This window comes from Sceloporus occidentalis, unplaced genomic scaffold (assembly GCF_023333645.1).
Source record: "Sceloporus occidentalis isolate IW3139 unplaced genomic scaffold, rSceOcc1.0.p SCAF_3, whole genome shotgun sequence".
Taxonomy (NCBI): domain Eukaryota; kingdom Metazoa; phylum Chordata; class Lepidosauria; order Squamata; family Phrynosomatidae; genus Sceloporus; species Sceloporus occidentalis.
The window spans coordinates 137,504,154-137,525,751 of record NW_028316983.1 but is presented as its reverse complement, the minus strand read 5'-3'; the positions used below and the strand labels follow the sequence as shown (position 1 = coordinate 137,525,751).

Genomic DNA, 21,598 nt, shown 5'->3' with positions numbered 1-21,598 from the left:
TTCCTCTTCTATCATCATGCTTTTAAGAAGACCAGGATTTTTTTTTAAAGACAGAAACTTTCAGGCTCATGGACTCCTTGCCTCCTCTTTTGTATATTTTTCCGATTCCATTTTTGTCCTAATCACACCATCACCTTAGCTACCAAAATTCAGCAGCAGAGAATCTGAGAGTTGGAAAAGTCCCCAGGAGGTGCCCTGAATTAAGGCAATGGGAAATTATTAATTACCTTGTGTTTCCTTTTGACATTAAGTTGTACAATTCTATATTAGGTATCAAGGAGCAATAATGTCAAAAAGCAATTATTAGTGATTCCTTCTGCACAATCCACTTACATGAAAAGCTGCTACAAAAAATGTCAAAGCAAGAAAATAGAGGTTTGTATCCACAAAAATTCCCTTGACTTCATCAGTATCCTTTTCTGAAAAGCCTAGAAAAATGAACAGAAAATACATGATTTATCATAGAGCTCAAGATGTTTTTATAGTTCTAAGTATTTCTGATTTGCGATTATCAACACATATTATTTCTTCCTTTATATTTAGGGTAAGCAACATACGGTTGGACTCTAAATGATATAAGCCTCGGTCACCATGACTCATGGGTGATGAGAACTACAGGCCAACATCATTTGGAAAACCATACATCTCCTACCTCTTTAGGTAAAATTACCTGATCTGCACTACAGGAAGGGCATGGTTGAGTACAGGCTGCTGAGTGAAATCAATCTTTCACTGAATGAAGCAAAACAAAATCCCACCTGCCTTTGGGCTGTACCCATTCTGGTACTTATGACATGATCTGAACTAGTCCTGCCAGTATAAATTGTTGCAAACACAGTGCAACTTCAGTCCAAAAGTAGGGAGCTGTACTCCTTCCCAATAAAGATTCCCATGAACAAGCATATGAGGAATGAGGCAGGAATTTAGGTCTTATTTTCATGATCTCCTCTAAGTTCAGCACATTGTTTACATGGAGAGACATTAAGCCAATCTGCCCGCCCTCCTTTCAGTCCGAAGTAGTAAAAACCAGGAAGAGTTTCACCTTTACATCTTTGATGTGTATATGTACTGGGTACGAATAAAGGAGAACCAGGACACCATACACAGTCTCTAAACTGGAAAATGATATCTTATCTTGACTAATATAAAAATTAAATATCCAAAACTGAAAAGCATTTGCAATCTTTAATACTGTTATTGCAGAAATTTTAAAGAACCGCTCATGCGATAAAAATTTGTAGAGAAGCAGAATCTTACCAAACTGCTGCAGAGAGTACACAGCATCTTGCATGTGGATCCAAAATCTGAGTTTTCCCAGGGATATTTTATCGTATGACACTGTAAGTGGCAGTTCTGTTGTTGAACGGTTTATAATCTGAATTAGGTTTTAATAAACAACACGATTAATGTTAACATCTTTTTCAAGACTTTACTTGTTTTCCTAACTGTATGCAAAAAGCAAGCATCACATAATGCTTAGAGAAAAGGTATTACTTAAAAAAATTCCTGTAGCAATGTACAAAAGAAAAAACAGAAAACAAATTCATGAAACACAGTTGATAAATAACCTTAATACAGGAATTAAAGGCAAAATGTCACAGAAAACTGGGACAGAATTATTATATTTAATACGAATTAACAATGGAAGGTACATTTAAGATGTTTAACATGTTAAATATTATTTTCTTTCTCGTATTACACAAAGATTATTAAGGATCTAAAAATATATTCATTTAATCAAATAAGAAACAATTCATAAAAATGTATATAATCTCTAAATTATCTTCTGAGCAGTATTATGAAAACAACACTTACTCCAACAATAGTTTAAATAATTCCAACCCTGGTGGAAATTATACTTAATCTTTACTCAGAAAGAGGATAGTGGTTAAATATTAACGTACATTTGCTGTATTTTCTCCCTCATTTGTTTTGAAATATTTTTTTAATTCAATTGTTTTGTTTTATTACAACATTTTAAAATGTCTATTATAACTTACTCAGTTTTTGATTAAATTGTAAGCCACCTGGGATAGTCATATGGAAAAAGTCAGAAAATATATAAAATAAAATTATTGTTGATTTTTTAAAATTTTATTTTATATATTTTCTGATCTGCACTGTGATTTTTAAAATTTTTGTTGAATTGTTCTACATTGTTGCATATTGTTTAAAATTATTCTAAGTTGTGCTATTGAATGTAGCTCACTCTGTGATCTTTCAGGAAAGGTTGCACTATAAATATTTTAATAAATAAACAAAACTTACCATTAAATCTTTCACTCTGTTGCTCAGTTGATCAATAAATAATATTGGGAGATAATGCACTGTCTTGCCCAACTGAACCCTATTTTTATTTTAAAAAGAATTTTATTGTAAAGACATTAGCCTTGGAACAGGAGTTTCAAGACTTAATAAATAAATATTTCACCATAAATATCTTTCAGTACAAAGCAAACAACCTCTCTGCAGAACAGCTAGATTGAACACTTAAATGACAGAGAGGAAAAACTGTACTGTAATTCCCCCCTCTGAACCAGTGTGTACAGAAGTAGAATGTACTTAAAACAGGATCTCTTTAGAACTGCAAACCAAATTTCACTAATCTTTCAAGGGGAGCATGCCAACAGTGGCCCCTTGCTGTACCTGTCACTTAGACTGTTAACTCTGAAGGCAAAAATCATTATGGATTTTGGGTGTGGCACTGGGACTTTGTCTAACTTTCCTGTTTCTACACAGTTAACTCTATTACATCTGGATCCCGCCTTAGTCTAAGCAGCTCAGGGCCGCATAAACAATGTTATGGAATTTTTATCTCCAGCTCCTAAAGAAAGTTAGATTGTGAGATGCTCATTTGTTTAAGGCTATTCTGGTCCAAATTCAGTATTTTAGCCAACACACATAGACTGCATCCGCACTGGAGAAATAATCTTGTTCGACACCATTTTAACTGCCATGGCTAAGTGCTATCGAATGCTAGGAATCGTAGTTTTGTGAGATATTTGGCCTTCTCTGTCAGAGTCCTGCTACCACAACAAACTACAATTCCCAGAATTGCATACCATTGAGCCATGGCAATTAAAGTGGTGTCAAACTGGATTATTACTCCATTGCGGATGCAGTTACAGTAATCCTACAACTACCATGCTTTAGTGAGAATGATTTAGTTGCAGTGCTACAACTGGCAGCAAACCCCCAATCCATTAAAATAAATTTCCAAAAAGGTCACGTACTAAAAAAAATTCTCTAAGAACTATCTCTTCTACAGCATTCTACAACCTGCCTCTTTTCTAACAACTAATCTAATTCAAATATTTTACTGGCTTTAGGACAAGCAACCATCAATATTAGCTTACATTTTCATGTATCTGTGCACATCAGCTGGGAGAGAGGATCCATCAAAGACAAAATCTTCCACCATAACATTTAAGGTCAATCTGGACCTCCAATGTGACACGGGCTCATCTAGGGCATAAGTCTGCTTTTTTTCTGCTTCAATTTGCTTTTCAATTAAAAAAAAAACATACAAAAGTAAAAAATGCAAGGCTTTTGAAATCTACATTCACAGCATGCCATTTTAACATTTCGAAATAGAGAGCCATTGGATGATTCCTCCTTACAGCAGGGATAGGCAACTATGGTGGTCTAAGGGCCAGATTTGTGCCTCTAAGATCCCATTCAAAACTTCAAAACATGTTTTAATATTTGCACAGTGCTTAAAGCTATTTTTAATTTTACATTTATATTTGCATTTGTTTCTAACCACCCCCTGAAGAAGGCCATTGAATCAAAGCATGTTGGGCTTTTTCCAAAATAAAAACAACAATCTACACTTAGAGATATATCTCTTTTCTTCCTGTGAGTTCTGCTGAGTGCTCTCCAGAATTTGTATCTTCAAGGTGCATCTTCTCAGTTAAGAAAGAGAATGTTCTCAGCCTTTATGCAAATGACATCCCTCCACTGTACTATTACAGAGAGTTATTCATTGGAAACATTGTAAAGAACAAGTAAAAAAAGCTCACCTGGGTGATAGATTCTCCTGTGATAAGATTAATTTCTTCAGGTTTTGGTACCATGTATGTGGTCAGAGGGCTTACTATGTGCACTTGTTTGCCATCATTCCAAGGCAGCATACCAGCATGATGAAGAAATATGTAGGCATATAATGTGCCATTATTTCGTGTTTTCTTTGGTACAGATACATTAACTGTCCTAAAAACCAGAAACATAAAAACAAGATTTACACTTTGCCTTAGGTTCAGCGATATAATTTTTACTGCAAACACGATGAGTGACATTTAAATAATGAAATAATAATAGCATTTTAAATATGGAAAGTGAAATGTCCCCTCTGTGCCCATTCAATTAACTGAGACTTTTAGAAGTGAATTTAGATATGTCAGTGCATCACAAGCACTGACAATATGGGGGGCTGAGGCATTTTCTTCATTTTCCAGTTGCCAGTGACCGGTTTCACATTTGTGACCATTAGCTACAACTGGATCTTCCTTTCCTGAAAATTCACAAAGTTGATGGTTCTTGGACAAGGAATAATCCATGGACCACCACTTCTGAGTAGCACCGAATTCGATGAATTATAGCCAAAAAAAACCCCTGATTGAATCATAGTGTGAGTCGTTTTAATATGTAAGCATTTTTATTTTAGAATTACAAGTGGTTTAACTTTTGTATCTGACAAACACCTTTGAAGACTGTTTAGAGAAGATAGAACTAAAACAGAACTACAGTACACTTCTCTATTTCTGAACTGGGCAGATGAAAAAAAAAATCTCCTTCCTGCTGAATTTTGCAGGATGTAGCAGCAAGAGATTGGTAAACTTCTGCATGATCCTAAACTACATCTCTTGCTTTACTCCAAACTACCATAAAAGACACCAAGTGTGTTCCTTTCCATTTGGCAGCAGCAAGGCCACTAACTAAATCTTCTATGAAGGCCCAATATAAGAGAAACTCCTTCCTCTGTTCTTTGCACATGCCATAAAACTCAGTAAACAGAGGGGTTAATGGTGACCACAAATATTAGGCTTTGCTAGAAATCCAAGCTAAAGTTTGTAGGGGCCTTTCCGCCTACTCTGAGTACAAACTGGAAAATCAAACTGGACAAGCTTAGAGCTACAATCTATGCACATCATCTGGAAGAAAATCCTATTAACATCCATTTGACTTACTAATTTGCCTCTCAGTACACATGCTACAAATCAGGGTTTAAAATTAACCAGATTATTTATCATTTTTGTTAACTGTTTTGACCTCAATGGGGGGGGGGGGGGGGAGGAAGAAATTAAAAAAATTGTTTTAAATAAAATAAAATATTATGGCCAGTCAATTTTCAGGAGCCTAGATAATCTTCCCAAAGTTAAACAACTTCAAGACACAGTTAGTTCAATGGGAGGGATTAAACACATGCTTATGTCTGCCACTAAAATAAATGGGACTTACAAGTACTTAAGACAGGCTTGACTGAATACACGGGACACAGAGGAAATTGCTTTGTAGATACTTTACAAATAAATTCCTCATACCTTTCAAATTTGGATTCGACATCAAAATTTTCTACATTTAAAACCAGATCGACATTATTTTCAGCACCTATATTTGATCGTGTAGTTGTGTAAACACTTAGCTGAAACAGAAGAGAAAGAGATGAGTTTACAAAGATATATTTCAACCATGTTACCTTGCTAGCTGGGTATAAAAAGGGAACAAGCTGTACTCCTAACCACCCTAGAGCATTTATTGCCTTTATATCTTGGACTGCATGCTACCCACGTATGCTATTAGTCCTCCCTGTCCCTCATGCGTTCACCAAACTGAAGAAAGGGGAGAAAAACTTCTTAATGGCTCAGTCTCCCTTCCAGAAACCTTGTCTCACCAAACTGAAGAGCACTAACAAACCACTTACCAAGCTTCTTCTGCTACTTATTTGCTGCACTAGCTATAGGATGTTATTGAGTAGTGGTGGGCCATAATATATGGCTGGTGTACAATATTCAGATTTCACAGGCTTGTTTAACGTGACCTAAGGCTTGTTGTTGTTGTTAACTGCCCTTGAGTCAACCTTGACTCATGGTGACCCTATGGATGAGACATCTCCAAGAATCCCTATTCTCTAGTGCTCTGCTTAGGCCCTGCAGGTTGAGACCCATGGCCTGATTGAGTCTGACCATCTGGCATGTGGTCTTCCTCTCTTTCTACTGACATCCACCATTCCTAGCATTATTGTCTTTTCTAATGATTAATGCCTTCCCATGTTGCTGCCAAAGTATGATAGTCTCAGTTTAGCTACCCTGGCTTCCAGAGAGCGTTCGGGCTCAATCTCTTCTAGGACCCATTTGTTTGTCTTTTTGGCATTCAGTTCATGAAGAGTCAGAAGGCTTAGAAGAGTCACCAAAGGTGCATGCCAAAATGATGTTTGCCTTTTCTAGGAAGTATCATAGTCAAACTGTTAGGTAGTGTGCTCTGTCATGTATCTGAAATCCCTTAGTCTATAAAGTAACGTTTTAGCCAAATCCTTTTTAAAATATGGTAAACCACTTTGAATCTCATCTTGGGAGCAAGCTGGAACATAACTTCAATAGATAAATAAAATGATTGTGGTGTACAGATTTTACTTAATTTAGGGGATGTCTTTCTGTTAGCTGAGCAGCAAAGCTGCAACCATGTAGTCACTGTTCTAGCGATATCTGAAACAGAGAAACCATCTTAAAGGGGTGTATGAAAGATTGTCTTCTCCCACGTGTGCTTGCCTGCATTTTACGATCAGCTGGGGAGATTTTGCACAGGATGTCAGGACACCTGAGGCAGATCATGTAAGGCCCAATTCCCTACATCCCTGGTATTTTTTGTCTTCTGGAAATCTTTCTGCTCCAGCAAGCATTTGGCCTTAAAGCTTGCTTGTGTTTTACACTCTCACAGAGTACTTCCCTCTATTGTGACCCATTTTAATGGTTTTTATTGCTTTATTCCTTGCTTTACAGTAAATCACCCTGTTTTGAGACAGAAACCATATGGTGTAAGTCTCTTCAATAAATAAATATGGCATGGCTATTCATTCCACACCTGGGATGGAGAAAAATCATACTATGTATATTTTCTGGTTTCCTTCTTTCAATGTTCACCTCAGCACTGTGGGACAACACTGAGCAGAAGGGACATCCATGTTTCACACTACCTGGCAGTGGCCAAATTTGTCATGCACTAGAAGTGTACTGGTGAATGCTAAATAAACCATGGCACTCTGCTCTGTATTTTGTTGTGTTGTTCGTTTGAAATCAAGTGCTTCCCTCCACTCTTAGTCTCTTTTTTCCCCCTGTAGACAAACCAGAGAAGCAATTCATGGTTTGTTTGGGGGGGGGGGGGGTCCTTCTCTGGTTTGTTGGGAGAAGAACACATTCAGAAGGGGAAAACAAGACCTACATTTGGCCAACACAATAAACAAAACAGAAATAAAGATTTGTCTGGTTGCTTCTGCTGAACAAACAGCATGCACTAGAAAATTAATTGCAGGCAACAAGCCAGGGTTCCTGCTGTTCCTTGGCTCATCAGGTCATCCAAATCCAGCCTCTGACTGATCAACACGCCTCAGCTTGTGATTTCCCCACCACCAGCAGGACTGTCAGGTGTTTGAAGGATGGAAGTTACCTTCCTCTGCAAAAGTATACAGCCAACCCTCTCTATCAACAGATTTTTTTTTTTTTATCCACAGATCCATGCATCCATGTCTTAAAAATATTCAGAAGAATATATAAATTATAAAAAGCAAAGTTTGATATTGCCATTTTATACAAAGGACACTATTTTACTATGCTATTGTATTTAATGGGACCTGAGCATCCACAGATTTTGGTACCCACTGGGCTCCTGAAACGAAACCGCAGTGCATACCAAAGTCCCAGTGTACATTTGGATAGCTGTACCAATTCTTTTAAATACTGTTCTCTTTTTGTAGTGTGCTTGGTTTTTTTTCATGACGCCTCTTCAATCTACACAGTTATAGATGGGTCTCGGGGTGATGGGGACTAGATGTCATTGTGTTCCCTTCCTAAATCATTCTACAGTTCAATACAGAATGTATAGATCTGTTCCTTCCCATTTTTCTACTTATGAATGCCAATTAACAGGACTAATATTTATTACTTTGTTTCTGGCAGCACAGCATACTGATACAGAGAACTCCTCCTTGAAAAAAGGGAGGGACACTCAGTATCCAACGGCAGGCTGAATGCTCACAGGTAGACTGCATGGCGTGGCTGGGCAATGTTTTTTGTTGCTTTCCACCATGCATGCACATCATCACACAAACACACTGCCTGCGACCTCCAAGTACCTCTCACATTCGCCCAGATGACATCCCACTGCATGGCTGCCCCTTTGATTGGCCACACAGTTGCACGTGCGATGCTCCACTTGTACAGGGCATTGGTGCGTAAGTGTGAGTGTGATACACTGGTAAAGCACAATTATGGAGACCCCCCATACATAGCTCCTTCTCCCCGTGACCCCCTATTGGACTGTCTTGTTTATTATGTTGTAATTACATCCATTGTGGTTGTTGCACTTTTGTTTGTTGGCTTTGCTGCCGCTTCGCACTGGCGCCAGGTTGTTTAATGCAGGAGGAAAGATGCACATTTTCTGAGCTAAGCCGGAGTATCCTGGCTTGTTTTTCCTCTGGTTTTTAGCCCCAGAGCCAGCTTCATTTCAGTTTCCACCTGCTTTGGAGGCATATGTTATATCACCACCTTGCTTCAAAGCAGCTGGAAGCTACTTTATTTTGCCCGTCTGTTTCACCCTACATCACTTGTTCTGTCATTCTGTTTCCCTCTCCTTTAGACAGCCCTTACAATGAAAGAAATTTGCAACTGCTCTTCTCTGATACTCCAACGTAGCCAAAATGTTTGACTACTGTACAAGTAGAAATGACCTATGACCACAGTGGGAAATGCACTGTGATGCCCCTGATTTTAAATATAAGGGGGAAAAATAAACTCAATTGTGATGTGGTGCTGGAGAAGAGTACTCAGGATACTGTGGATGGCCAAAAAGACAAACAAATGGCTCAGTGGAAAGAATCTTCTTGGAAGCTAAGATGATCAAATGGAGGCTGTCCTACTTTGGCCACATCATGAGAAGGCATGACTCCTTAGAAAAGTCGGAAAGGTAGAAACAGAGGAAGACCACATGCCAATTGGATAGACTCAATCAGGGAGGTCACTGGTATGAATGTACAGGAGCAGAGCAATGGAGGACATGGGGACTTGGTGGTGTCTCATCTACAAGGTTGCCAAGGGTCCAAGGTTTTGTGAGACATTTAGCCTTCTCTGTTACAGAGAGACCTCTGGTGCCGCAACTAGGGTTCCCAGAATGCCATAGCATTCAGAGCCATGGGATTTAAAGTGGTGTCAGCCTGGATTATTGTTTATTTCTGAGGTGCACAAGCCACCTAGAAAAGACATAAGATACTAGGGAAGGGAGAGAGTACTAGAAAGTGAGGAAGACCAAACCCCGAATGGAGAGACGCCATCAGAGAGGTCATGGGCCTGAATCTACAGGACCTAAGCAGAGTCGGGAGGTGTCTCATCTTCAGGGTTAAGGTCCTCTGGAGGCACCAGATGTCCTCACCGCAAAGGCAGGCAAGGCACCATGAAATGTAGCCAAGAAAAACGGAAGGCATCCCCAAATAAAAAAACTAATAGCGCTCATATAAATATCAATTTTCAAATTTCTCCAGGACAGAAGGCTGAAATGGAGGACAGGTCTTGAAAAAGGAGGACGTGCCTGGTCACTGACTGGACAGCAGCTAACAACTAACAGCGAGGCGTTCAGCTTTCCCTGTCAGAGAACTCCGGCGCCAGAACAAAACTACAATTCCCAGGATTCCCTAGCTCGGACCAGGGCAGTTAAAGCGGTCCCAAACTGGATTATTTCTGCAGTGTGTTTTGGACCTCAGTGTTCATTGCTGATAGAGGTTCAAGCCTTGTAGAGATTATGAATGTGCCTCAACTACAAACCCCAGAAAGCCAGAGCAGAGAGCCAGGGCTGTTAAAGTGGAGTCAAGGTGGATTATTGTTGCAGTGCGGATGCAGCCAACTTCTTTGGATACAAAGCCTGCTGGCTGAGCTGGGGATCGAACCCAGCCATGGAAGCCAATGGGTGACCTGGGCAAGTCACACTCTCTCAGCCTCAGGGGACCTCCTCTGAGGAGATCTTGCCATGAAAAACCTCATCATAGGTTCCCCTTAGGGTTGCCATAATTCGGAAATGACTTGAAGGGACACAACAACATCAAACAACAAAAGGACAGTAAAACACTTAATGCACTGCCACAATGGCTCTGAGGAGAATATTCATGTCGTTTTTTCCTTGTTTCAGATGCATTGCACCGAAGTATAAACCCTAGGATCCCAAAGCATGGAGCCAGGGCCTCATTCCCACTACCTTTTAAACCAGACCAGTTTAAACGACCATGGTTCCCAATTAATCTGCATTGCTGGAGCGATTCTGAAAGGGGAGGCATGCCCCAGACCCATTTAACCTGAGCCTTTTTGACGCCGATTTCCCCTGCCTCTTTTTCAACGAATCGATTCCGCACAAGTGTGAATCACAAGTGGATCGGAATCGATTCAAATTTCCCCTTCGGCCGGCTGGAAGCGAATCATTCTGAATCGATTCATTCGTGAATGCGAACCACAAGTGGGTTATTTCCATGTGGTTCCATGCCTGAAAATGTGACTGAGGCAAACGTAGTGGGAACCACTCTCTGGTTTCGAATTGACCCATTGATTCGGATCGGAGACTGATTTATCTGTAAGTGGGAGTTAAAGCGGTGTCAAACCGGATTGTTGCTCCAGTGTGGCAGGAGCCATCTTCCTTGGGTCGAAAGCCTCCTGGCTGAGCTGGGGATCTGACTCATTGGGTGGACTGGGCAAGTCACAGTCTCTTAGACTCAGGGAAGCATAGAATCGTAGAGTTGGAAGAGACCCCAAGGGCCACCCCCTTCTGCCATGCAGGAACTCTCCATCCAAGCATCCCCATTGACAGAGGGCCATCCAGCCTCTGCTTAAAGACCTCCAAGGAAGGAGACTCCACTACACTCCAACTATATCTTCCACTGTCGAACAGCCCTTACTGTCCTCCTAATGTTGACCTGGAATCTCTTTTCCTGGAGCTTGCATCCATTGCTCCGGCTCCTGTTCTCTGGAGCAGCAGAAAACAAGCTTGCTCCCTGCTCAGTCACAGAGTCTGATGGCCCTCTGTGGCAGGGGATGCTTAGGCAGGGAGTTCCTGCATGGCAGAAGAGGGTGGGGCTGCTGGCGGCCTTGTCCCCGGGGCCTGCCGCCTCACCTGGAGCTTGGGCCTCCTGGCCAGGTAGGGCCGAATGCAGCCGTCGTCCCTGCGGGCGTCGGAGGCGAGGCAGGGCCGCGTGTGGACGATGCCGTACATCACCCAGCAGGTGTGAGCCACGTAGACGGCGAAGAGCCCCACCGCCAGCCCCGTCAGAGAGCTGCGCCGCGGAAGCAGCAGCACCATCGCCTCCCCGGCCAAGGCCCAGCGGACGGCAACGGCATCGACTCTCCGCGCAGAGGCCGCCCAGGGACAAGGCAGGAGCAGGCCAGCAGCCAGCCAGCGAGCGAGCGAGCGAGCGACGCCGGCCGGCCGGGCCGCTTCTCCTCTCTTTCCTCCTCCTTCTCCTCCTCAACAAAAACCCTGTTCCTCTCCGCAAGCGCACGGCACGCTGGGAAATGTAGTCCCGCCCCCCTCACGGGAGCTGCTGTTCCGCTTCGACTGCTTCCTCCTGTTGCGTTCTGGGATTTGGAGTTTTAAGGAACGGCGTTTTAGAATGTTCACACACAGAGTTCTTAGGCCTCACTGGACTACAAACCTCACAATGCAACAGGGCGGCAGCCGACCGCACGGCACGCTATGTAGCCCCACCCCTTTCTCACGGTGGTTCCTTCAATCATGCGCGACGCGAGGCAAAATAAAAAAGGGAGGGCGTGGCCATGCAAATCAGCCTCAGGTCATGCTCCAATGGGAAGGCGTCTTCGGGATTCCTCTTGCTTCTGCCTCATAGACGACCCTGGTCTCTCCACACGCCAACCGCTCTCTTATAGCTGTTCTAGTGCTGTTCCGCTTTGACTGCTCTGACTGCCTCCTCCTGTTGCATTCTGGGATTTGGAGTTTTAAGGAACGGCGTTTTAGAATGTTCAGAGAGCTCTTAGGCCTCACTGGACTACAAACCCCAGAATGCAACAGGACGCAGCCAGAGCCGTAAAAGTGAAATAGCAGCACAAGTGTAGTGCAGTGGTTACCCAAACTGTGCCCTTTAAGAGATTTTGGACTTCAACTCCCAGAAGCCTCAGCCATGTTGGCCAATAGTCTGGGATCCTGGGAGCTGAAGTCCAAAATCCCTTGAAGAGCACAGTTTGAGGTGTACGCTCATCCCTCCATATTTGCAGCTTTGACATTTGCGGCTTTGATTAATACGTTCTCTCTAGGAATATCTAGGTCCTCCGGCACAACTCTATGGTTGCACTGAAAGCCCTAGAGATTCCTAGAGAGAATACGCCACTAGGCCTTTGTAGCTCCTCCAGCGCAGTTCTATGGCCAGTGTCTGTTGGCAGTTGACCATAGAGTTTCACTGGAGGACCTAGAGATTCCTAGAGAGGTGTCCTCTCGGGTAAAAACATGGTGTTTTTGTTATTTGAGTTTTTTCCGTATTCACGGGGGTCTTGTGCCCCTAAACCTAGCGAATGTGGAGGGACATGTGTAGTGCGATGATCGATTTATACTCATGCGCCATCTAGAGAGGAGGTGTTTCATGGCTGACCCTGGTCTCCACAGGCCACTGCACTCTTATAGCGCTGCGATATCACTTTGACTGCTCTGGCTGCCTCCCATTGCATTCTGGGATTTGCAGTTTAAGGGGGAGCATTTAGACTTCTCAGCCAGAGAGCTCTTAGGCCTCACTGAACTACAAACCCCACAATGCAACAGGAAGCAGCCAGAACAGTAAAAGTAGAACAGCAGCACTATAAGAGTGCAATGTGGTTATGTGGTACTAGTCCAACACTCAAACCACTTATTCCGCCACACTTATCCTGTCCTTCTCCCGTCGGTGAAATGGAATGGTCCCGTGACTTTGTATTAATGGGAGTTTCCATTAATACAAAGTTATGGGGCCATTCCACCTCAATGATGGGAGAACGATGGGATAAACACAACGCCGTGCTTTAATCTTTGCGCTCGTGCGATAAGATCGGCATAAGGATCGGATAACGGCACAATAAATGCAACATTGTCTGATAATCTTTGCATGATTGCGTGGTAAGGATGGGAGCAATCTGCTTCGCTCCCCTCCTTTTCCCTGTGTGATATGCTCCATAGACTTGTGCTTGAATGCAAGCCTGAGCACAGAAAAAGAAGCAACTTTACTTTGTGCTGTTATGATAGAATTCAATTTAGCATGAGTGGTTTTGTTTTTGAAATACGTAAGTATAAACCTGAACCCAGGGTAAGTGCAATTCTGAGATCTTTTATGTGGTTCTCACTGAATGGGTGAATTAGCATGCATGGCTATAAAGCCACAAACATCATAAAAGGACCATGTCATCTTATGCATACGTATCTTACAATTAAATACCACTGATTTTAGTGCAAAAGCAAACTGTGGTTAGTTTGTATTGTGCTAAACGTTCCTCTGTTTTTAAACTGACCAGTGCAGAATTAAATTAGGGCTTTTTAGATGGGGTGGTCAACAGTGGTCCTCCAGATGTTGTTAGATTGTATCCTCCATCACTACCAACTAGCATTGCCAATGCTGAGGGACGATAGGAGAGGTAGTCTAAAAACATTTAGTAGGCTACAAGCCAAGCCAGGTACTTGTCTTGTAGTTAGAGCCTAACGCTGTGACCGTAAAATGCAACAGTATGGAATTTCCCTTTATAAGGCATACCAACTACAGAGTAAGAACATTCTCCAAGACTATGTTTGGGAGGAAAGGGTACATTGGTTGCACTCCTGGCTTTAGTGTGGATGGTTATAAGCAACTCCTTCTGTGTAATCTGGACTGTGTTTAAAATCTTGACCCTTGAATTGCATGCTTGTGGCAGGAGCGAAGAAATAAGATGGGAGACCCCAGTAAAGACCCCTCTGGGATGCTGGCTTCTTGATTTTCTAGAGGTGAAGGCCTTCTCAGTCTAGGATCAGATAAATAGTGCCCAGGAGACCTTTTCCCTGCCCAGAGCAATGAATTCCCATTAGCAAGTGAGTAGATTATGTCAACACTGATCATGAAGTCATAAATATACATTTTCTCTCCAAGCTTTCCCTCCAGTCTCATCCCTTCTGTCATTAGTGTGGAACCAGAGAAGAGCAAGAGGTCCCAACAAAGGCTCCAGGAATTAGAATTCTCCTATGAATATTATCTGGTTGCTGTGTTTCTTTTTCAAAAGGTAATATTGCAATACTGAAAAAAGCACAAGAAGAAAGCCAACATTTTAGTATCCAAATGGTCAGAATGAGCAGCTAGATTGAAGAGCATAAATGAGAGGAAACACTTTGATCATTTTCTACAAACAAACACCAGATTTATTTTAAGGAAATCAGCATGTCTCAACAGTAAACCATAAAAGCCAGTAGTGTTTTGTTCCTTGGCTAGGTTCAGTTTATAGCACTTTACAGTCAGTAACAAAGACACAGAATTCCAATCACGTGACAGTTACAAAAAGAGATTGCTCAAAGTGAGGTATTTCCTTTAGGAAATGAGTGAATAGTACTGATATCAGGTACAGTCAGACTGTATAAACTGGCGACAATGTACCAAAATACCCCCCCCCCCCAAAACACACTATCTGAAAGATTACTTCAGTCAAGACAACGAAATGAAATATTTCAGCACTGAAACATGACTATACTTGCACTGTCGGACTGGTGTGCAGTGCTAACAGGAAATCATAGCTTGAGAGGTGGTTTTTAACAGAACAGATGGTATACTGTCCTCATCCAAAATATTTGTCTGCCAGCATAGGAAACTTGGGGGTTTTGCTACAGATCCATCTAGCATATGTTCTTACGTGGACTATAATATGTATGAACTAATTATAATGAAAAGAAATATGTACATGTACCCAACAGAAATCTAGAGATAAAGATGCATTTGCATCAAAAAATATCGATTTCATGAGTATTATTTTTTAGCTTCATCAGTACAATATAATCATGCATAGTACAACGCAAAGATACAGCATTAAAAAACTGTCTCCAGAAACAGACTGTTTTCCTCCTTTCTAATGACAGAAAGAGTTAATTCAGTAGCATTGGTTGGAATGGAATGTATAGCATTGCTTTAACTGTTGCTGAAGTGCAACTCATTTTAATTCCCTCATCGAGTAGCTCAGTCGGGAAATATGTATAGTCATATCAGCAAAAGGTTATTATTGGTCCAATTGGAGATCTACTGTACAATATGATCCTGTACATGTTTGATCAGAAGTAAGTCTCACTGATTTCAACAGTTTTTACTCCTAGGTAAACATGTATAGGATTCCTGTTCTTATTATGTCTTTAGGCAGTGATCCACATTGGGTACAGAAGTAGTAAAGCAGACTCCAAAACTACTTTATTATTTTTTTAAAAAATGTTTAGAAATGAGTAACGCTAGACAAAATGTAGAAACAAGCCCCCAGCTTGAATTTAAACATGCAACAATTGTAGAAGTTTAAAAACAACATATTCAATTAATGATTCAACATTTATCACCTTCCTTAAAATAAATGTCTGTCTGTAATTCCTATGGAGATTATTAGGAATTAGAGGGGGGGGGAAGATATAAAAATGGTGCTACTGCAATGATCTTGGAGATAGTTTTAATCAATTGCTGTAACTTAGAGGTTATAAAGTACTTCATACAAAGCTAGTAGATGTAAAGGCTCACTGTTATAGTTGCCTCGTGTTGGTCCTTAAGTTATAATGTACATTTCAGAACTTCTTTAGGAGGAGCTAGTTAAATATTAATGTAAACCATCATTACTTTAACTGCCTTAATTGCCTAAAGTAATCACAGAAAAAGGTATAATCTTTATTTAATTTATATCCCGCCTTGCTCTTGGCATGGGACCCAAGATAACTTGGGCTAATGTAAACAGAACACAGTTTTATTAACCACAGCAATCTGACATTTTACTTGTGGAATTCCATTGAAAATAATATTTTATGTCCTTTTTCTTTTAAAATTAGAGCAAGTTATGCTGGCTTTTTGTATATCTGGTCTCTAAGAAGTATCCAGATTGATTTTCACAGTATGAGGCAAGATATGAGGAAAACACAAGCATTCAAGATTTCGATAGACATTTCATTATCTGAAATACAGTAGTTTTAATGTTTGATGAGTATACCAACATATGTTTCAGTTTCCTTCTACCCTTTATAGATTGTGGAATAACTTCCAATATCAGATCTTTTCTGTTTCTAGCGGCTTGTCAGCATCAACAGTTAGCTTCAATTTGATCTCATGATTATATCAGGTGGCGTTTAAAAATATAAAGGCTTGGGATTCAAGGAGTTATTTCTAACACATCTTAGACTTCTAAAGATATTTTGCAATTCATTTTTATGTTTTCCTTGTGTACAGAAGCTCCCTCCACTCACCCAGTGCCATATCCCAGACTCTACGAAAATTCAGAAGCAAGTTTGCTAGAGGGAGATGAGACTGCTGTTTAAAAACAGAAGTTCAAAGCCACACTAGATATGTATTGAAGGGGTTAAAGGCTATTGGGATCCTGACCACAGTTTCTAAAGATGCCTTAACTCCTTTAACCGAGATGTGTTTAGAGGTGAATTATCGTATTAGCCCTGTTTGTTTTGTTTTTTTAAATTTCAGCATTTATCTTCTTAGGTTCTGCATCAGTAAAATTGAAAATACACATGCCTACAGAAAAGGAGGTAGTTACTAGGCCTGGATTAAAAGCTACATAAGAGAAAATGCCTTTAAACCAATGGTTCCTGTCTGCCTTGCTGTCCATGGTAGCAGAGTCCAGGACTCCTGATCAGTCTCCGACACCTTGATTTTTTGCTATGAAATACTCAAGTCAAACAAATTCAAAGTGACTCCTTGCTGAAGTTCACTGCAGAGGTCTGAACAAATATAAATCCAGGTGACCATGCTATAGCTGTTTAAAAGAATTTCACCATTAGTTAGAAAAGTATTGTTAATTTTGACCGTGTAATAAGCCCAATGTTAAAAAACCTCCTCACTTTCTGAATTTCAGAGGGATGGGGGGGTGGGGAGCAAGACTAAGTTTGGAAGAATACTCCAAAACTACACAAAAACCTTCCTTCCTGACTTTTTCAAGATACTGCAAGTAATATTGCAAGAGGACACACTGGGAAGGTTTCACGATAGAGTTTAAATGAGCCAAAAATGAAAGACTTGAGAAGATTTATTATGTGATAAATTAAGTGAGAAGCAAAATGCTTTTGAGTGCATCTGAAACTCTGACAGAGAGGAATGAGTTCTTCATGAAGCCACATAACAGACAGAGTTCACCTCGAGGTGATTTTGTTCTGTTAGTCTCATGACATTTTGACTTTAGCTTGCATGTTGTGGATGGGTTCCTGATCACAATGTAAGGACTAACTGCAATTTTCATTCAGGCAGCAAAAGACACAAACCCATATGATCAGTATGAAGAGATCTGCATCACTACCATTTAGATAGTAACTTTTAGTGCCAAGTAGTATAAATGGGAAAGCCAAAAATAAAGATCTGTAATGAGTTGAGTACATAAGGAACTTATCCCTTTCTTAAGAAGTGAAAGGTTTTCTTCCCCTTGAGTTTTTAAGGGTAAAATGTTTGCCACATACCAGGATCTTCAGTTTAAAAGGAGAAGCCTGCAAAGAATTAAAATTAAAAGCAAAGGAATTTATCCTTGCTTGCTTCTGTTAATGATAAGGAAAAACAGAATCATTAATTTCCCACAGACTTTGCTGATGCTGTATTCACTGCAACTAGTATGACAAGGATGAGAAAACGCAATCAGAAAAATCTCTGAGGCAATGACAATGAAGCAACTGATCATAAAGTTAGTCTGAATCAAATGCATGTTTTGAAATTAATCCTAGACAGGTTTTGGATCTTAACCAAAAGACAGTTAGTTCAGCCTGTTCTGTGATATTATGCTTCCTTTGTCATGGGCTGCCACCTTGACATCTTTATCCAGACACATGCAGCCTTAAGTAGCAAGCATCTAAAGAGGCTTCAGGAAGGCAAAAGCAGTGAAGGAGATTTAATCCTTCTATTTTGCGAGATAATCTTCCTTAACGTTTGTTTACCTCAACTGATTTTGCTAATGTTCTTAGCAAGAGGCACAAGCAGGGAAGCAACATCAGTTTGCAGCATTTAAAACAAAATCTTCACCAGATACTTTGTGAAGTGAAGAAATGCAGTTTCACTGAACAGCAGTAATATCTATTCTAGCAATATCTATCCTAGGATAGAAGAAAGAAGAGTACATTCAGCTGGTGTTTGTAGGAGCAAACCAGACTTATGGTTAAATTTGCATGTCTTTCCTCTTTTCTAGAAGAAAGAGAGGTTTCTAGAGAGGTTATAAACTTACTGAGCTGCTGCAAGCATTGAGGCTGGTGCACAACACTTGTCATTCAATCTGGGACCATGTGCGGGCTAACACCCCCCTCCACTGTTGACTTCAATTAGTGACTTGAAATGACATCAAGGATTCCTCTTTGGGAGATGGGGTTGGCCAAGAACCACAGACTAAATTGGGCACTTCCACTGGACAGATTGGGCCTGAGGCCCCTGTCACTAATGATTAAGGTTATTTTGTCATTTTTCAAATAAATTGAGGGCCAATTGTATGGGGTAACAAGCTGTCTAGAGCGCCACCCTGAAAATTGTAATTTGTATTTCTGTAGGCTGCAGACATTTGGAAACTCTCTCTCTCTGTGCAAGACATGTCCTATTTTAGCTTTTTGTATCATTAGAAGGTTAATAGGAACAGTCAGGTCCCAGAAATAAATATGCTACTGCAACAGCATAAACATGCAACCAGAAGATGGCAGATACTGAATTTGATCTAAAAACAAAGCTGTCTTTACAATAGTGATATTATGCAGATATAATGGGAGATATGGACTAAATCCAATTGCTAGTCCCAACTAGAGTAGAATCAATGGGATTTATGTAAGTGTTGACTCATCATTCAACTGATTCAGTAGATCTAGGCTAGTTGGGACTAAGAGTTGGATTTAGGGCAAAGTAATTTTGCCCTGTGACTTTGAAATGTTCAGGGTAATCTAAATGGTATGATCAGTAGAGAAAAAAATGATATAGCATATTTTGGACTATGACACTTTTTCAGAGGGCATAGTGATATTTATTTGGTATGTTATACTTGGGAATTTATCAGTACAGATTATGAAAAGATTAGATTTCAAGTTACGATACCTCAGCCTTTTATGTCTGGACATTTTGGAATGCCAGATGTAGTAAATGTCTCATGCTACAATGTCTGGATATATAGCTTTAATTTCTATCTGAAACTTTTAAGGTGTCAAGAATGAAGAGTTTGTACCTGCTTACGCTCAAGATTCCTAAATAGCAACTCAGAGGGCAAAAGTACAGTTGGCCCTCCATATCCATGTGTTCTGTATCCATGGATTCAACCATCTGCAGCTTGAAAATATTATTTGAAAAAATTCCAAAAAACTAATCTTGATTTTGCTATTTTATGTAAGGGACACCATTGTACTTTGTCATTGTATATAATGGGACTTAAGCTCCCATGGATTTTGGTACCCATCGGGGACCTCGAACCAAACCCCAGTAGATGCTGTAATTGGAATGAACATTATGAAATGTTTACCCTAAAATGGTTTGCACTGGATTAGGTTCAGATTTAGTTTTATTTAAAGTAGACCCATTACAACCAATGGTCTACCATATGTCTAAGGATGAAGCCAATCTACAAGCTGATTTTGTTGCATGGAATAAAATACTGCATACAAGCATCAGTGTGCCAATTCTACTTACCACATGATTAACATTGTTATGCACATCAAACAAAAGGCATGATCCTGATAAGTTAGCCTAAAGCTCTAGCTTTTAAATCTTGGCCAAGCATTTGTTTTCTTTATACAGCATTAGTAGTATATATTACATCTGATAGTGACAATGAATATATTCAGTACTGAGTAACAATGCTATGATCTAATCTGCATTGTTTTAGATGGCACATTGTCTTCAAAAGCTGGCACATCATTTCCAGTTATTAAAGTAATGTGGCCTTGATCATCAGGAATTAATAGATTCATTAGCACACTATTACATCTATGGCTCCCTGCTCATTCAAATTATTATTATGAAATGAAGTAAACTGCAAAATAATGAAAGCAGCCACCATTAAACAAACAATGCCCAAAGAAAAAATTGCACAATTTTGCTAACAACTGAAATGTTATCTATTCAGAAGTTATTTGCTGAAATATATTCCAAGGCAAAATGTACCTGTTATGCAGGCACATAATTATTCTCGTGATCATTTTTGATCTTCAAAGAAGTAAAACATTTGAACTAAACTTTAACCGGGGCGAGGGGGAGAGTCCTGACACATGAAGAAGTAGGCATTCTGTGTATTCTTAAGATTGTGGTATCCATTTCAGGAATACATCAGAATATGCAAACATACTCAGTTTGGTGTGAACTATCATTTCATTACAATTCTAAAAATGTGTGTTTTTAAAAATTCACTTCTCTTGACCACTCTTTAACTTCTCTAGGGGAGGCATTAAACTTTATGCCCTTATTAAGTTTGTACCTACTGAGATTGGCTTTGGGCTAGAAAGCAAATCCCAAACAAACCTCCAGCTATATAAATTTGTTCCCTGCTAGATGAGAAAGTCAAAAACTGACTTGAAGTTGGACTATACGCACTCTAAACAGGAAAACACGCATGGCCGCATTTAAAACAAAAACAGTGGAATCTGAGGCTAGGCCAATGATGAACTGTCAGGGGTGAGACCCAAAGTTTGGCCTTATTTGTGATTCACCACAGGAAAGGCAGTATGCAAATAACACATGATTAAGGTTCGAAAATTGATTTTCTGGGCTCTATTCAATCTGAATCAGAGTTTACCAGGTGTCAGCTTTTGAAATAGGCTTTCAAGTCAAGACGTATGAATAAATAACAAGAAGAAAACAGTGTGAAAAGAGGAAGACCACATAATAGATGGATAGATTCGAAAAAGGAAGCCAGAGCCCTGAGACTGCAAGACCTGAGCAGGCCTGTTGGTTACCAGGGCTCTTGTAGGTCTTTCATGTTAAGGAAAATGCAACATGGGATATACAGTGAAAGAAATAAAACATGTATGTGAGAGTCAGGATGACTCAGCAAAAGCAATTAGGAGCCACACAGGTGTAAAAGGTAATGGAATTAACAAGTCCTAAATGCCAAGGACAGAAATGTAAAGTGGATAATTGAACACACCTGAGAATTGTTAAGTGGTCAAGGCTGAGATGATGAAATCATTAATTGTGGGTTGAACCAAGAGAACCAATGAAAGTAGA

The 21,598-nt window shown here is 40.2% G+C and overlaps 2 protein-coding genes across 4 annotated transcripts in view; both read right to left on the bottom strand.

Annotated features, from left to right (window-relative positions):
* The window catches only part of LOC149316861 (lipid scramblase CLPTM1L), a 32,769-nt gene extending 21,141 nt beyond the window's left edge, over window positions 1-11,628 (bottom strand). The window contains exons 1-7 of the mRNA XM_089516404.1: window positions 11,362-11,628; window positions 5,544-5,644; window positions 4,023-4,212; window positions 3,357-3,502; window positions 2,269-2,347; window positions 1,258-1,375; window positions 334-428 (exon numbers count right to left, since the gene is read on the bottom strand). Of these exons, the coding sequence (XP_089372530.1) occupies window positions 334-428; window positions 1,258-1,375; window positions 2,269-2,347; window positions 3,357-3,502; window positions 4,023-4,212; window positions 5,544-5,644; window positions 11,362-11,547 (915 nt within the window). The 5' untranslated portion in view covers window positions 11,548-11,628. The remainder of the gene's footprint in view (window positions 1-333; window positions 429-1,257; window positions 1,376-2,268; window positions 2,348-3,356; window positions 3,503-4,022; window positions 4,213-5,543; window positions 5,645-11,361) is intronic.
* A 2,318-nt stretch (window positions 11,629-13,946) lies between these two features.
* Window positions 13,947-21,598, bottom strand: part of LOC149316860 (lysophosphatidylcholine acyltransferase 1-like) — a 70,283-nt gene continuing 62,631 nt past the window's right edge. For 2 of the 3 annotated variants that reach the window (XR_016280541.1, XR_016280542.1), the window contains one exon: window positions 14,589-21,343. The gene's annotated coding sequence lies outside the window, so the exon portion shown is untranslated. Of the gene's footprint in view, window positions 14,486-14,588; window positions 21,344-21,598 lie in introns of those variants that run through there. The other variant, XM_089516402.1, reaches the window with a different exon arrangement.